The sequence below is a fragment of the Papio anubis genome, chromosome 5 (genome assembly GCF_008728515.1).
Source record: "Papio anubis isolate 15944 chromosome 5, Panubis1.0, whole genome shotgun sequence".
Taxonomy (NCBI): domain Eukaryota; kingdom Metazoa; phylum Chordata; class Mammalia; order Primates; family Cercopithecidae; genus Papio; species Papio anubis.
Window position 1 is genome coordinate 57,186,940 of NC_044980.1, and position 17,861 is coordinate 57,204,800.

The 17,861-nt window shown below is 37.1% G+C and overlaps 1 protein-coding gene across 5 annotated transcripts in view; it reads left to right on the top strand.

Annotated features, from left to right (window-relative positions):
• IPO11 (importin 11) overlaps positions 1-17,861 on the top strand; it is a 228,075-nt gene that overhangs the window by 88,117 nt on the left and 122,097 nt on the right. For all 5 annotated transcript variants that reach the window (XM_021939382.2, XM_021939383.2, XM_021939384.2 and 2 more), the window contains exons 17-20: positions 2,999-3,032; positions 3,188-3,228; positions 4,556-4,672; positions 10,822-10,935. In XM_021939382.2, the coding sequence (XP_021795074.1) occupies positions 2,999-3,032; positions 3,188-3,228; positions 4,556-4,672; positions 10,822-10,935 (306 nt within the window). The remainder of the gene's footprint in view (positions 1-2,998; positions 3,033-3,187; positions 3,229-4,555; positions 4,673-10,821; positions 10,936-17,861) is intronic.

The following is a 17,861-nucleotide window of genomic DNA, read 5'->3' on the forward strand; positions in this document are numbered from 1 at the left end:
AGCTCACGCCTATAATCCAAGCACTTTGGAAGGCCAAGGCAGGCAAATTGCTTGAGCCCAGGAATTCAAGACCAGTTTGGGCAACATGGTGAAACCCTGTCTCTACAAAAAATACAAAAATTAGCCAGAGATGGTGGCATGTGCCTGTAGTCCCAGCTACTTGGGAGGCTGAGGTGGGAGGATTGCTTGAGCCTAAGAGGTCAAGGCTGCTGTGAGCCATGATCATGGTTTGATTTTGTTCTACCCATTGCTTGAGAGTTGCTGCCAAATGCACAGAAGTTTCTGGCTCTGTTTACCTTTGTAGCAGTATTTGGAAGTACTGTTGACTGCATTTTCTTCTCATTCATTTCCCTGTTTCTCTCATGCTTTGGGGGATCTTTCCAATGTTTCTTATGTCTTGACGGCACTTGCTCTCCCAATTTGGAATTGCCTGTTATCTTTTCGTGAATTTTCTAAGGTTTCAGCTGGGGTAGGGTAGGCTCACAGTAGAAATGTGTTAGACTTTTCTACCAGTCTTCTAGCACACTCCCCAAGTCTTCATTCTGTAAATTCTTTGATTTTGTCCCCCCATTGCTTGAGTTGCTGCCAAATTCATTCCATTTCTTTGTGGTAAGCACCTCTTATTTCTTTTAAAGCTCAGGAAGAGCTGACTTTTTTTCTTATGTTTATTTGTCATCATTTAAAATGCTCTTAACTTTCCTTAAAAGTCTGTGTTTTTTTATTTTCCCTTGTGATCTGGCTTTCTGTTCTTGCAATCAAACTGGAATGCAGGCAGGTCTTCTTAATTCATTTCACCTTTTTCTCTGCACATAATACTACACTGACTGCCCTTCGTTAGGAAGAAAAACACATTGTTTTATTCAGGTGTCTTGTTTCATATACTTATTTGCATTAATGTTATGGCTCGGGGAGTGCATCTCTAGAATAAATGGTCCTTTTGTGGAGGAAAGTCGAGAGAATTAAGGGTTAGTGTGCTGGCAGTTTGATTTCCTTTCCTTTCCTTTTCCTTTTTTCCTTTTTCCGAATTGGAGTCTTGCTCTGTTGCCCAGGCTGGAGTGCAGTGGCACAATCAGCTTACCGCAACCCTTGCCTCCCAGGTTCAAGCGATCCTTGTGCCTCAGCCTCCTGAGTAGCTGAGATTATAGGTGCATGCCACTATGCCCAGCTGATTTTTGTATTTTTTTAGTGGAGATGGGGTTTCACCATGTCTACCAGTCTGGTCTCGAACTCCTCACCTCAAGTGAGGGATTATAGGCGTGAGCCACCATGCTTAGCCTTGATTTCTTGTTTCTTTTTTGAGGGACTTTCATGTTTTGGTCTCTGTGAATTGTTAATATTGTGTATTCACTCAATACTAAATACTAAAGATGTTCACACATAGTCCATGTCCTCAAGAGGATTGTCCTGTGCTTAATGTTTTCAAGTTAGCCATTTGTATCAGTAATTGTTTAATATCTAGTCTCCTCCTCCCCACATTGTAAGATCTATATGGGCATGGCTTACTCAGCTTTTTCTACAGCACCTAACACAGTGCCTGATGATAGTTCCTCGTTAAATAGTTTCTGATGCAATACCTGACCTGTCTTTTCATGAGGTCATTTTGTGATAGATCAAGTGGCAGCAAATTTGTTAAATCTGTTAAAAATCTGGAAATGTTCACATTGCCTTTGGAGACAGTGAATAAAAGGAAAAAGCAGGTGAAAAACATCTGCACTGTAGGCTCTTGGAATCTGCGAATTTGGCAGTGTTTAACATTTGGTGAAGGTGCCTAATTGCATCTCAAGACCTCAGAAGCTCCTGTAAAATGTTTTAAATGATTACTTTCTGAAAAATGACTGGAAAGAAAAAAACAGTTGCTATTAACAAGTAAGGAAAGTGTAACATCTAAGAAAGTAATGGTTCTCAGCTGGGAAATAAAAGTTTTAGATATATTATCTCACAGATTAACATACAGAATTTAGTCTTGTCTTGAGCTCATGTTACTTTATGTGGAAACTAGGAATATCTTAGCCCATGCCAATTTTAGCTGATTTAAGTCCAAGATAACACTTGAAAGAGAACGAGATTATGTTGTAATATGATTTGCCCAGGTAACATGCTGGTACACATGGAAAATTTGTGAGGTCGGGAGCATATTGTAAACCTTTCTATATTTGTGAACTGTGGGATTTAGAAAATCTCAGAATAAGCCGGGCGCAGTGGCTCATGCCTGTAATCCCAGCACTTTGGGAGGCCAAGATGGGCAGATCACAAGGTCAGGAGATCTAGACCATCCTGGCTAACATGGTGAAACCCCGTCTCTACTGAAAATACAAAAAAATTAGCCGGGCATGGTGGCGGGCGCCTGTAGTCCCAGCTACTTCGGAGGCTGAGGCAGGAGAATGGTGTGAACCCGGGAGGCGGAGCTTGCAGTGAGCCGAGATCGCGCCACTGCACTCCAGCCTGGGCGACAGAGCGAGACTCCGTCTCAAAACAACAACAACAACAACAACAACAAAGAACAACAACAGAAAATCTCAGAATATTTTGGGGGTATTTCAAAGATTTACTGTAGTTGAGGTTACAGGTGGAAATTTGCTTGTGTTCTTTCTCCTCCCCGACTCCTTCCTTCCTTGTCTCCTTTTGCACCTTTCACTTACACATCCTCCAGTTTGCCCAACCCCACCCTGGTTTCCTGCTTCCTTCTTCCTCGATCCCATGCCCTCCACATACTTTACGGCAAATTATTTTCCTTCCTGGAAGGACCCACTGGGTTAAAGGCTTGTTAAGTAAATTATGAGAAACTGAGAAGAATAGGAATAAATATTACTTTACCTTTTCTTTTTATTCCTTTCTTTGGATAAGGAGAGTATCCTTGTATTTCTGAATATTTACATGGTCTGTGTCTCTAATAATAAGAAGAGTACAGAAAGTGATTTGGAATAAAATTTTTTATTTGATATTAATGATGTTTAGTCATTCTATAATAATTAAAAACTCATGATATACTTTCTTTTAGGTCCGTATTGAAACAGCTACAACTTTGAAGTTAAATATCCTTCTGAAAATGTAAAAATACTTGATTGCAAAGAACTTTAACACTTTTTAGTTATTTATTTTGTGAAATTAATTTATGTATCCTTGTTTTAGATACAGATTTATTTTGATAAAACTTATGTATTCTCAGTATTCCTTAACTGCGCTTCACCTGTTGATGATTTTGAATTTAGAACAGATCAGTTTCTACCGGTAAGAACATACATTTCTAGGTATTTTTTTAAAAAACCATTTCTGCTTATGTCTTTGAATACTATTTTATACATGAAATTATCTGTGTGTTACTTACTAAAGTTGAATTTAAAAGTATGCTATGTTGGATTATTTTAGAGGACATAATTTTTATTTGTAAACTGTTTTGGTAACTTTTATTGGTAATAGTTCACTTATATTCTGCTTACTTTTGTTCAGCAATTTTATCATCTATGTTGAAGTTGATTGCCAGACTTTTTTTTTTCAAAATGGAAAATCATTTAGTATCTTCATTTTATGTGTGTCTGTTAATTTTACTCCTTAGGTTATTTCTCTGTGTTATTTGCGTGTGTATATCTGTATCCTATCCTACACACTAGACTGTAAATTACTTGATGAGCAGAATACCAAGTTCTATTCATCTTTTTACTCTTTACTCAACCCCCAGGACCTAGCATGGTGTTTTCCCGTAACTGGTACTCAGTAAGCACTTGTTAAACATATCAGTAACATTGGGGTGTTAGTGTTTGTTCTTAAGAGGACTGGCTGAGAAGAAAGTTACGTGATAAAATGTACTACTTTTGGTGAGGGGGATAGATAGGGAAGCTTGTAAAGCAGTGATCTTGCTTTAATAAAGTAATCACTATAGACATTTTTGGATGAAAGAAATGTGTTGCAGAAGTGAGCCATATATCTGAAAGAACAAATTCTTGTTTTATGTAAGTGTGGTTTGTTAGTTTATAACATAATTTTCATAATATAGGAGTTCACAACCAGACATAGGGTATTTGTTTTTGATTTCCCAATAAGAACTATTCTGCCATTTTTAGAATAACAAGTTATATCTATAAAATATATATCTTCATACAATATATGTTAAGGGCCTCATCAGATAGCTGGCATGTGAGTGCAATAATGTCTTTTTGCTGTAATGAGTAGGTCTTGCAAAACAAAACATTCTGTGATTGGCAGCGGGCATATATGGAAGAACAGTGACAAGGCACTATTAATAGTTTAGTTAACAGTATAAAATTTAAACAGACATAGCTTAGACAATATTCCTCTAAACATTATTTGGTTTGTGGATGAGTTAAATTCTGAAATGGACACATTCAGCAGCAAGGAAGAAAGAAAACACTTTGTAAAACAATATGTAAAATACTGGCAGCTTAAACAATTTCAGGTTGTTTAGGTAATGCCAAGCTTTTGGCTTTCTGTTTATTTGACTTACTGCTTTGATATTATGATTTATTTCTTTCTTCTGTTCATATGAATGTCTTTCATTTCTGTTCTAAACCTTTTTAATTTTATTTCTTTTTGCCTGCAGTATTTGGAAACCATGTTCACACTACTTTTTCAGTTACTGCAACAAGTTACAGAATGTGACACAAAGATGCACGTTTTGCATGTCCTTTCTTGTGTGATCGAAAGAGTCAACATGCAGGTAATTATATTGTAAAACATGAAAATAAATGAGAGGTGGGTAGAATATATGTAGAATTCATTAATATCCTTGACTACATTGTTTAAGAGTTAAAACATTAATTGAAATGCTTCTAACTTATAGACTGTGGTTTCAGTTATGTATTATTCAAAATTGACATTTATATTCAATTTTTAAAAAAATACCTAAGAAAATTAAAATACGAAAAAAAATTGGATCAGCAGTGTAGAGGTGTTCATAAAGCAGAATTTTACATATTTTAGAAGATCCAGCCAGTGTAAAATTCCGTGTTTGAGGGCATAGCCTCAAGTGTCCATCAGCAAGAGTTCTGGGAAGTCTGTTATTTTTACCTTAAAAATTAAGTATTTTTTGTAGTCTGGTCTGCATTATATTTACATTTGGCTTAATGTAAAAATGAGGTGTAACGCTCTTAATGGTTTAGTTATTCAGCTTCCCCTGTCACTCTGAATCTTTGTGGAAATTGTTAATCCGGATAACCACACTATAATTATCCTTGTGACTTCCTATATTCTAGTTCACCATTGCATATCCTTGTTTGGAAAGCACTGAAGCAAATCTGTGATTTGCATTGTATTAGGAAAGATAATTGATTTGGATTTCACAGACTTAGAGTTTATTCTTTGATCTGCTGTTAGTGAATTGTGACACCATGAGCAGATTTATTAATTCTAAAGCAATTGATGAGAATAGCTATTAATTATTGAGTAATGACAACATACTGACATATGTGCTACATGCTTTGCATATATTTCTCATTTAGTTCTCACAAAAAAATTGAGGTAGGCGTTAGAATTTATTGTCTCAAACAATATGAGACTTGAAGGAACTTCTCAAAGTTCACATATTTTAATGGCACTGCCAGTACTTGAAGCATAATGCGACTCCTGTGGTAGGGTTGAGTCGCTGTTAATCATTTGAAACAGATCTGGGTACTGGCGTCTAAAAGTAGTAATATCTTGCATGATTCTTAGTACTTGGTGTTCTTAATACATTAATCACATTAATTCATTTGATAGTGTTTTTTAAACAACATTGAGAGAGTTGATCACACAAAGTTTCTTGCAATTGTTTTAAGAACTCATTTTAAGTCCTTGCCTCTGCTATTTAGTTTGGGCAAAGTCTTTAACCTTGTGTCCTCATGTATAAAATGGTAAAGATAATTCTGAACTCACTTAACTTAGGATTTCATGAGCATGAAATTATTATACATCTCCAATATGCTTCAGAGTACTATAAGTTGCAATAAATTATTTAAAAAGTTGATTATAAAAACAAGATTTGGCCATTTCCTGTAATTTTATTTAGAAATATATGGCGGATGGAAATTTCTTAAATAAAACTTTTTTTTTAAATAGAAATGAATCTTCTTTCCTTTGTCTCCCCAAACTTCGAATTAAAACTTTTTCTCCAAAAGTTTGTTATTCTTTTGGCTTATAAATTAATGCTTTTGTGTTTCTGTCTATACTCATCTTTCGGAACACAAATAGCCTAAGCAGCTTACGTGCCTATATCATGAGAAAGTAACAATAAGATATAGTTATTCAATAGAGTTTTTGTTTTTCAAAACTCATTCATACTAAATAGGAAATGATTAAAAAATATTTTCAGTTGTCTGATTCTTTAACTTTTTTTCTACCTTAACCTTTGATCAACCCTATCATTTTTATCTTTGTTACATATATCCCTTAACTCTCTTTCATATGCCAAATTTGATGTTTGTCCATGAGGCAGCAAATTTTTTAAAAATGTTAACAAATTTTATCTGTTTTGAGATGAAGTCTCGCTCTGTCATGTCAGGCTGGAGTGCAATGGCGCATCTCAGCTGACTGCACCCTCTGCCCTGATCCTCTGGGTTCAAGTGATTGTTGTCCTCAGCCTCCTGAGTAGTAGCTTGGATTACAGGCGTGCCATGATGCCTGGCTAATTTTTTTTTCTATTTTTAGTAGAGATGGGGTTTTGCCAATTTGGGCTGGTCTCAAACTCCTGGGCTCAAGGGATGCACTGCCTTGGCCTTCCAAAGTCCTGAGATTACAGATGAGAGCCACTGCAGCCAGCCAGAATTACGTTTTTGATATTAGGCAGCAAACATTTTGAGCCATCTTACAATAGTGCTTTCTTCTTCTTCTTCCTTCTTCCTGCTTTCTTCTTTCTTCCTTCTTCTTTCTTTCTTCTTCCTACTTCTTCTTCTTCTTTTTTTTTTTTTTAATTATACTTTAAGTTCCAGGGTACATATGCATAAAGTGCAGGTTTGTTACATAAGTATACATGTGCCATGTTGGTTTGCTGCACCCATCTTGTCGACAGTTACATAGGTATTTCTCCTAATGCTATCCCTCCCTCAGGCTCCCACCCCCCCACCCCCACAGGCCCTAGCGTGTGATGTTCCCCACCCTGTGTCCGTGTATTCTCATTGTTCTACTCCCACCTATGAGTGAGAACATGTGGTGTTTGGTTTTCTGTCCTTGTGATAGTTTGCTGAGAATGATGGTAATGATAGACTGGGTTAAGAAAACATGGCATATATACACCATGGAACACTATGCAGCCATAGAAAAGGTTGAGCTCATGTCCTTTGCAGGGACATGGATGAAGCTGGATACAATAGTGCTTTGTGACGCATACAGTTTAATTTTGAAGTTTCAGTAAAGTCACCGTCTTTGTACCATAATGTACAATTAGTTGAATGTTGTCTTTACTTTTTGATAAAGTAGTTGAAAACTTACAATTCACTTTTCTAGTGCAGAGATCTTATAAATATGTAGTCAAAATAAATATGTAATCATCAGGGGTGGTATAAGGTGGTCTTTGGGCCTGTGCATTTCTGAAGTGAAAGAACAAAATTAAAGGAACTCTGTGAAATATAAAATACTCTGTTGAAAATTTTATCTAAAAGATGAGGTGTCTTTAGGAACTTAGGGTAATTTTTTTAACCCCAATGATAGAGCCCTCATTAAAGCATTTATTAGATTGTCACCTATTTGATTTTCATGTTTTCAGTGATATGAATTTAAGTGGAGCTTTACCTATATATGAATTAACTCATAAGGCTATAATACTCAAAGTGCTTCCCCCACACCCCGAATTCTTTGGTAAGAACACTTAACATGAGATCCATCCTCTTAACAAAATTATAAGTGTAGAATATATTATTGTTGACTTTTGGTACAACATTCTATAACAGAACCCTAAAGCTTATTCATCTTTTTTACCTGAAACTTTATGCCTATTGATTAGTAACTCATTTCCCCTTCCCCTTAGTCCCTGGAGATCACCATTCCACTCTTTGATTCTATTAATTCGACTATTTTAGATACCTCATACAAGTAGACTGGCAGTGTTTGTCATTCTGTAGTTTGTTGGATTTAGCATATTGTTTGCAAGGTTTATTGTCCCATATTGCAGAATTTCCTTTTAAGTCTGCATAGTTTGTATATGCAATTGCATATATAATATGATATATTCTTTATCCATTCATCTGTTGGTGGATGTTTAGGCTCCTTCCACATGTTAGCTACTGTGCATAGTGCTACAATAAACATGGTAGTGCTAATAATTTCTTTGGGATCCTGATTTCAGTTCTTTTGAATAAATGCCCAGAAATGGGATTGCTGGATAAAATGGTAGTTCTAGTTTTCATTTTTTTATGAAGCTCCATGCTACTTTCCACAGTGGCTGTAACATTTTGCATTCCTAGCACCAGTGTACAAAGGTACCAGTTTCTCCACACCGTTGTCAACACTTGTGTTATCTTTTATTTTTGTTTTATAGTAGCCACCCTGACAGGCATGAAGTGATATCTCATTGTGGTTTTGACTTGCATTTCCCTAATGACTGCAAAAACTTTCGTAGTTCTATGTGATTTTTAAAATGTTATGCAAATAATTGAAATTGTCCTTCCCTTAAAATCCTTGTATTATAATCTTATTCAGAATTTTATATGGACAGTATTTTTTCTTTCACCTCTTTTCATTGAAAAATCTCAAACCTACAAAAAAGTTATAAAAATAGATCAACACTCATATATCCTTCACTTCATTAGTAAGTTTCATCACTTACTAATATTTTACCACATTTGCTTTCTTTTTATCTATCCACATGTACAGATTGTTGTAAAACTGTTTCAGTTTTAGTTGCAGACATCATGGTACTCTCCAGAATATTAGACCTCTCCTTCTTAAGAGATGTATGCTCCATTTCCTACATTATCATAACCGTGATTAGACTCAGGAAACTTAACACTGATGCAATAATATTATCTAATATCAAATTTATATAAATGAATATCAGTATTCAAATTTCCTTAGTTGCCCCATATAGCTAGCCTACCACCCCACTGGAATATGTTTGGCTCTCATGTCCTTGCTCTGTTATTTTTAATGCCCAGTCTTTTTCTCTTTCCTTTTGTATCTTTCACAGCACTCTGTGATTGATTTTTTTTGTTTGTTTTTGTTTTCTGAGATGGAGTCTTGCTTTGTCACCCAAGCTAGAGTGCAGTGGGGCTCTCTTGGCTCACTGCAGCCTCCGCCTCCCAGATTCAAGTGATTCTCCTGCCTCAGCAGGAGTAGCTGGGATTACAGGTGCACACCACTGTGCCCGGCTAATTTTTGTATTTTTACTTGAGACGAGGTTTCACCATGTTGGCCAGGCTGATCTTGAACTCCTGACCTCAAGCGATCTGTCCTCCTTGGCCTCCCAAAATGCTGAGCATGAACCTCTCTGCCCAGCCTCTATGATTGATATTTGAAATTCTATTTTTGTAGCATTAATTTTAATTTAGAACATTGTATATTCTGATGACAGCCAAGATTGGAATATAAATATTTTATGGCTTTTAAATGTAACTGGGTACTTCGGTTTTATTATCCCATTTGTAATTTATAGTATGTATTTCTTTTCTGCAATTTCTGGGTAAGTATACTCCCTATTTAAAACCAACACTGCCTCATTTTCCTTACCATTTGATTGTGTTGTCATATGCTTATTTTTAGTTGAGTATGAATGAGTTAGATACTTTGAAATCTGTTTTTACTCATTAATTGGCCTGCTTTTATGAGCTCATTGAAGTGATCTTTGAGATAGAACACTTAGCAATGTTGAGTATATGTTCCAGAAATATTATTATAGTCAAATTTTGAAAATAAGCTATTACATGATAAATATGTTCCAATAAGGTAATACCTATCTTAATATTTATTCACTTATATCTTACTGAGATGTTTGGGCAAATATTTAACTTCTTGTTTTTCTGCATTCCCCACCAACGCTTCCACCACCAGCAAATTCTGTAGTTGTTTGGCTACCCTTTTAGAGTATATTACTAGCATAATAAAGAAACTCATGCTTTCTGGGAACATTTTAAATTTTAATGCATGATATTCAAGTAGATAGTAGTGAAGCTATGAAGGTCTAGTGTTTTTATTTCATCCCCAAGGATACTCTTATAGCAATTTCAAATACTGGGGCTGAAACGCTGTCCAGCATCATTGTAGATCCATTTTATTTTTCAAGAAACTACTGTTAGACTGAGCTGTGCTTCAGGGTAAAATTTAAAATCTGATTAACTTAATCCATGGCGAGCTTATCAGTTTTATCCTTTGAAAATGTTTTTTTCCTCTTGTGTTTCCACTGTACCTTGTATACACCTTCATCATTACACTTCTCCTTTTTCATTTTAAGGGTTTGTCTGGCTCTCTTTGTATCCTTTTCTTTCCAGAGCCTTGTGTTCAGGGCCTGAAACTTGGAAGATATTTATAGAATGAATGAATAAATGCTGACTTTTTAAAAAAAATAGTGTAATTTCTAATTTGGTAAGCTGTTTTATTAAAAAGAAGCAGGATATAACGGCATTTTCTGTTAACCTCTAAATAATTTTTTTTATATTCATAAGCGTTGTTTCATTCAGTACACTTGATAGTTGTTTAAAATTATTTTAAAATATTTACTATAGAGCCCTGGGCCTTTATGTAATGTCTAATTTTATTTCTTAAGGATGTAAGCTTAATACATTACATCTAATAAATATTAAATACGTGTTGCCTGGGACTTAATAGTGCTCTCAGTGTTTTTCAAAGTAAATTGCCTTCTTTACTAATAAAATTTTGTTGTTTCCTCTACTTATATTGTAATAGATACGACCATATGTGGGATGTTTGGTACAATATTTGCCCCTCCTTTGGAAGCAGAGTGAAGAACACAATATGTTGAGATGTGCTATTTTGACAACACTTATTCATCTTGTTCAGGTAAGTCACTTCTCCACAGAGTTTTTTTAGTTTAGTGGTTTTTTAAAAAAATTCTTTTAAACATTTAAAAATTGTTTTTATGTGATTTATGTTAATGGTAGTGAAAAACCTCACATATCATTTACTTTTTCCATGTGTGATCTAAACAGATTTAAAAACAACTTTTGCATGCTTATTTTGGACTTTTTTTTTGAGGATGTGAAAAATATTATTCACTTTTAAAGAAGATGTCGTCTCCAGTAATGATAGACTCATGGTTCATGCAGTCCATGGCACCATGCATGCAGTTTCCTTGGTGGTCAGGGCTTTTCTGCTTAAACATACTTTATGTTTTCACTCTTTTTCCTTGATTTAAAATAAAAAATTTCCCTATTATAACTTGGGAAGGCAGGAAACCAGGTGAGTTGCTTTTGAGGGGAGACAAGTGAATTGGATTTCAGAGATTTTGACTTTTGAGGTGTTGGGATGTGGTAGCAGATAGAGAGGAACCTGAAACTTAGAGCTGGACTATAGTTCTCATTTGAACTGTTACAGTGAATCGTAGTCTCGTGAGAGTATGGAGAGGGAAGAGCTCAAGGCCATGAATTAGAATATATGTGTGGGGATGCTCAAGTGATTTTACTGACTTCACCCACAAGTTTGAGAAATTTTCCAGTGGGGGAGAAATCAGAAGTACCCCTAAATTCAGAAGTGCTACTCTAAAGCTTTCTAAAATTAGTTTAGAAAAAAACAAACTTTTCTCAGAAGCTTTGATACTTTTTTGAATTTGAGCTCATTCTTTCCATAAATGCTTTCTTTTTTATTTTCTTTTTCTTTTTGAGACGGAGTCTCGCGCTGTCTCCCAGGCTGGAGCACAGTGGCGTGATCTTGGCTCACTGCAACCTCCGCCTCCTGGGTTCAAGCAAGTCTCCTGTCTCAGCCTCCCAAGTAGCTGGGATTACAGGCGCACGCCACCGTGCCTGGTTAATTTTTGTATTTTTAGTAGAGATGGTGTTTCACCATGTTGGCCAGGCTGATCTCAAACTCCTGACCTCAAGTGATCCGCCCACCTCAGGCTCCCAAAGTGCTAGGATTATAGTCGTGAGCCACCATGCCTGACCCCTCCATAAATGTTTATGGATGACTTTTAGTTACAGATTCCTGTCTAAGGCAGTTTCAGATAAATAGTAATGCAAAATATTTTTAATGCACATTTCCTTATTTTTTTTTTCTGTGGTAAAATACACATAACATAAAATTTACCGTTTTAACCACTTTTAAGTGTACGGTGAAGTGGTGTTAAATACATTCATAATGTTCAATTGTCACTACCATCCATCTCTGTAACTCTTTTTATGTTGTGAAACTGAAGCTGTGCCATTAAACAATAACTCCACAGCTCCATCACTAAAGCACTTTAAAAAAATAAGTGTTCCAGAATCTTCCTGTCTACCCTTTAATGCTTATGATTACCTTATAAAGATTATGTCCATTTTATAGAAGAGGATACAGAGTAAGAGAAGGTTACTGACTAGCTTGTGAATGCATTTATAAGTAATAGAAAAATGAGTGACCCCAGACATTTTGTATTATAACAGCCATCTCTGCCATTTTTTTGTTTTTGTTTTTGTTTTTTTTTGAGACAGAGTTTCGCTCTTGTTGCCCAGGCTGGCGTGCAATGGCATGATCTTGGCTCACCGCAACCTCTACCTCCTGGGTTCAGGCAATTCTCCTGCCTCAACCTCCTGAGTAGCTGAGATTACAGGCATGCGCCACCACGCCTGGCTAATTTTTGTATTTTTAGTAGAAATGGGGTTTCTCCATGTTGGTCAGGGTGGTCTCGAACTAATGACCTCAGGTGATCTGCCTGCCTTGGCCTCCCAAGGTGCTGGGATTACAGGCGTGAGCCACCTCTCCTGGCCTCCAAAATGTTTTTTTTTTTTTTTTGAGACGGAGTCTCGCTCTGTCGCCCAGGCTGTAGTGCAGTGGCCGGATCTCAGCTCACTGCAAGCTCCACTTCCCAGGTTTACGCCATTCTCCTGCCTCAGCCTCCCGAGTAGCTGGGACCACAGGCACCCGCCACCACGCCCGGCTAGTTTTTTTGTATTTTTTAGTAGAGACGGGGTTTCACCGTGTTAGCCAGGATGGTCTCGATCTCCTGACCTCGTGATCCGCCCATCTTGGCCTCCCAAAGTGCTGGGATTACAGGCTTGAGCCACCGCGCCCGGCCTCCAAAATGTATTTTTAAGCTCAACTTGGGAGTTTTGTGAGGGACATGTGACAAAACACCAGATTTTATGTCTCCTCAGGCAGTGTTACTTCAAGTTGTCTCAGGAAGTCAGTAACTCTTGTGGAATGTTAGGCCTATTTTCATTAATCATAACATTTAAGTACCCTGTATATTTATAGAGGCCAAGAGTGCAAGGTTCAACCAAGTAGTATTCTATCCTTCTTGGAGAAAGCATATAACATTTAATACCAAAATTGAGACTGTAGCTTAAAATATATTTTTCAGCCATTTGGGAAGATTATACTAAAGTTTATTGGTTAGCCAGGCACTGTGGCTTACGCCTGTAATCCCAACATTTTTGGGAGGCCGAAGTGGGCAATTAGCTGAGGTCAGGAGTTCAAGACCAGCCTGGCCAACATAGTTAAACCCTGTGCCTACTAAAAATACAAAAATTAGGCTGGGCACAGTGGCTCACGCCTGTAATCCCAGCATTTTAGGAGGCCAAGGCGAGTGGATCATGAGGTCAGGAGATTGAGACAATCCTGGCCAACGTGGTGAAACCCCGTCTCTACCAAAAATATAAAACTTAGCCAGGTGTGCTGGCACATGCCTGTAGTCCCAGCTACTCGGGAGGTTGAGGCAGGAGAATCGCTTGAACCCGAGAGGCGGAGGCTGCAGTGAGCTGAGATCGCGCCACTGTACTCCAGCCTGGGTGACGGAGCAAGACTCCATCCCTCCCCCCAAAAAAACCCAAAAATTAACTGGGTGTGGTGGCACACACTTGTAGTCCCAGCTGTTTGGGAGAGCTAGGTGGGAGAATTGCTTGAACCCGGGAGGTGGAGGTTGCAGTGAGCCGAGATTGTGCCACTGCACTCTAGCCTGGGTGACAGAGTGAGACCCTGTCTCAAAAATAAAAAAAAATTTACTGGTAAATTTCCTTTCTTGCAAAATACTGCTATCTTTTGGCTTTTGACACATAACCGACATTAGTGTGAGTTTCTGTATGTTTTTGTTTTCGTTTTTTTAAACCTAGAAATCCAGATTCTGGTAGTCTTTGAACAGAGTGGTCACTGGGTGAAAATAAACTTTCTAGTCTGCATAGTTGAACTTAGAGGAAGTAGGTATTCATTCATACACTAAACATGTGTTGAGAACCTGCAATGTGCAATACAGGGTAATAGGCACTGGGCTACAGAACAGAAATGAATAGAATGGGATCTCTGTGTGGGTGACTGTCTAGGGAAATACTGAATAAGTGTGTTAATTGCCCTTTTAGCAATTAAGAACATTTTGCTATTGGGGGTACATGACGAATTCCCTGTGTCACACGGAGGGTGAGGTGGGGCACATTAGGGAAGGCCTCCTGACAGAGGTGTTACTCAAATTGTGGTGTTGTTAAATAGTGTTAAACAAGAAGTGTTATTTAGATGGTGGTTTAGCAATGAGAGTGGTAAAGGTATTTTAGACATATGAACCGGCATGTGTAAAACTCCGTTAGCATTAGAGAATGTAGTACAATTTATTTTTTTAAGGTTCATATACTGATCAGTTTTAATGTTGATAGATAAAGGAGTTAGTTCTTAAAGATTTTTCAAATGAAAACTATCAGTACCCTGCTCTGCCTCCTCATTTCCTTTTTGGTGGAAGAATCCACTGTCAACTCTTAAAGCCAGATCATAGGTTTCTCAGTCTTTCTCACTGTAACATATTGTTTATTACTGATTTAAGCATTGTAGCCATTATTTCTTGACTTCCCTGCATAGAAGATGAAAATGTAATTCTTTTGTACCCCTGTGTCCTTCCTATTCTACCATCCTCCCAGTATACTTGATGGTATAAAGACTGTTGAAGGCATATATCATTATGTCATGATTAATTTTATTTCTTATACATAGTGTTTCCAACCTCCACCCTTGTATTAATAATTTTGTTTGCTTAGGGTTCTGAGAAAGTACCATAAATTTGGTGGCTTAAAACAATATGTATTTATTAGCTCATAGTTCTGTAAGTTAGAAACCTGGGCATGCCGTGTCTGAATTCTCTGATTAGAGTTTAGTGGACTGAAATTGAGGTGACTGCCAGAATAAGTTCTTAGCTGGAGGCTTTGGGGAAGAATCTGTTTCCATACTCATTCAGCTTGTTGGCAGAATTTAGTTTGTTGATTTGTAGGACTAAGGTCCCAGTTTACTTGCTAGCTGTCATCTAGAGTCCCCTCTCGTTCCCAAGTCCAGCCACATTCTTTGACACATAGCCACTTTCATGTTCAAAGTCAGTGGAGACATTCTCAAATGTCAAATCCCCTGAGGGTTTTAATCTGTGACCTCCCTTTATGCCACTAGCTAGAGAATACTCTCTTTTAAAGGGCTCTTGTGAGTAGGTCAGGCACACCTGGATGATTTTCCTATCTAAGGTCAGTTGATTTGGGACTTTAATTACAACTGTAAATTATTTCTTCACAGTAGTACCTAGATTAGTATTTGAATAACTAGGAAATGATGTGTGTACAGTAGTGGCCAAGAACCTAAGTGATCATCTTAGATTTCTGCTTAGTACACTTAGTTGTCTATGCAGTGAACCTATTCTTTTCACTTGTTATCTGCACATTTCCTCAGTGATGTTTTGTTACTTTCATCATCTTGAAGAGACATGACATATATATTTTTTTTTTACACTTTAAATTCTAGGGTACATGTGCACAACGTGCAGGATTGTTACATATGTATACGTGTGCCATGTTGTTGTGCTGCACCCATTAACTCATCATTTACATGAGGTATTTCTCCTAATGTTATCCCTCCCCGCTTCCCCCACCCCATGACAGGCCCCAGTATGTGATGTTCCCCACCCTGTGTCCAAGTTTTCTCATTGTTCAGTTCCCACCTATGAGTGAGAACATGCGGTGTTTTGTTTTCTGTCCTTGTGATAGTTTGCTCAGAATAATGGTTTCCAGTTTCATCCTTGTCCCTACAAAAGGACATGAACTCATCCTTTTTAATGGCCGCATAGTATTCCATGGTGTATATGTGCCACATTTTCTTAATCCAGTCTATCATTGATGGACATTTGGGTTGGTTCCAAGTCTTTGCTATTGTGAATAGTGCCGTCATAAACATACATGTGCATGTGTCTTTATAGTAGCATGCTTTATAATCCTTTGGGTACATACCCAGTAATGGGATTGCTGGATCAAATGGTATTTCTAATTCTAGATCCTTGAGGAATTGCCACACTGTCTTCCACAATGGTTGAACTAGTTTATACTCCACCAACAGTGTAAAAGTGTTCCTATTTCTCCACATCCTCTCCAGCACCTGTTGTTTCCTGACTTTTTAATGATCTCCATTCTAACTGGTGTGAGATGGGAGATATGACAGATTCTTCTATGCTCTAGTTTGGACTGGTTTTTCTTAGGCTTTTGCACAGCTGTTGTAACTGGATTTTCTTTTACCGCCTATCCTTTCTGTGGGATGTCTGTTTTCTGTGCACCATATCTTTTCTTGTTTTACGTTCTTTTTCTGATGGCAGCCGTGAATGGCAGTGGCATTTCACAAAAATACATAGAAGGTAAATTTGTTTTTTGAGATACTGCATGTGTGAAAATATCTTCATTCTACTTTCAAACTGATTCGTAGTTTGGCTGATATAAAAGTCCAGGTTTCCTCCTCAAAATTTTGGGGAGTTTTTTTTTTCTTTGTCTTAAAGACTTCCAAAATTGCTCTGGGGACCCTGGAGCCATTCTAATTCTTGATTCTTGAATGTATCACCCCTCCTTCACTTTTCTGGCAACTTGTATGATCATCTCTGTGTTCCTGTTTTCAGTTTCATCATGTGAGTGTCTTTTCATCTCATTGTTCTGGATACTTGGTGTACATTTCAAGCTGGAAACTCATGTTCTTGAATTATAGATGACTCCATTGTATCTTATTTCTTCCTCTTCGTGTTTTTCTTCTCTTACTTTCTGAACTTTTTGTTACTTACATGATCGATATTCTGAACAAGTCATCTGATTTTCTTTTTTTCCTGCTTTTTCTTCTCTTTGTCCTTCTGTTCTACTTTCTAGGGAATTTTCTCAATTTTATCTTTCAGCCTTTTTATTGAGTTTTTCTTTTCTGCTGACATGTTTTAATGCCTGTGGGTTCTTTTGTGTTTTGCTGAATAATTCTTTTGTACAACATTTTGTTTTTGTTTTATGAATGCAGTGTTTTCTTTTGTTTTTTTAAAGAGATAAAAATGTTTTAATTTCAACTGTAAAAGACAAAGATCATTAGATTGCATTTTCTCTACAAGTTTCAAACCCGTTTGTAAAACCACAGGAATTTTAACCCCTAAAGGGTAAGAGAAAGACCAAAAAATAACAACCATAGGACAATTTTTGTATCAGTACTAATATAAAGCAACAAATTATTCTTTAAATAAAAATCCATATGTATTTTGTTTCTTTTTCTTTTTTTTTTTAAAATTATACTTTAAATTCTAGGATACATGTGCATAACGTACAGGTTTGTTACATATGTATACTTGTGTCATGTTGGTGTGCTGCACCCATCAACTCATCCTTTACATCAGGTATAACTCCCAATGCAATACCTCCCCCTTCCCCCCTCCCCATAATAGGCCCCGGTGTGTGATGTTCTCCTTCCTGAGTCCAGGTGATCTCATTGTTCAGTTCCCACTTATGAGTGAGAACATGCGGTGTTTGGTTTTCTGTTCTTGCGAT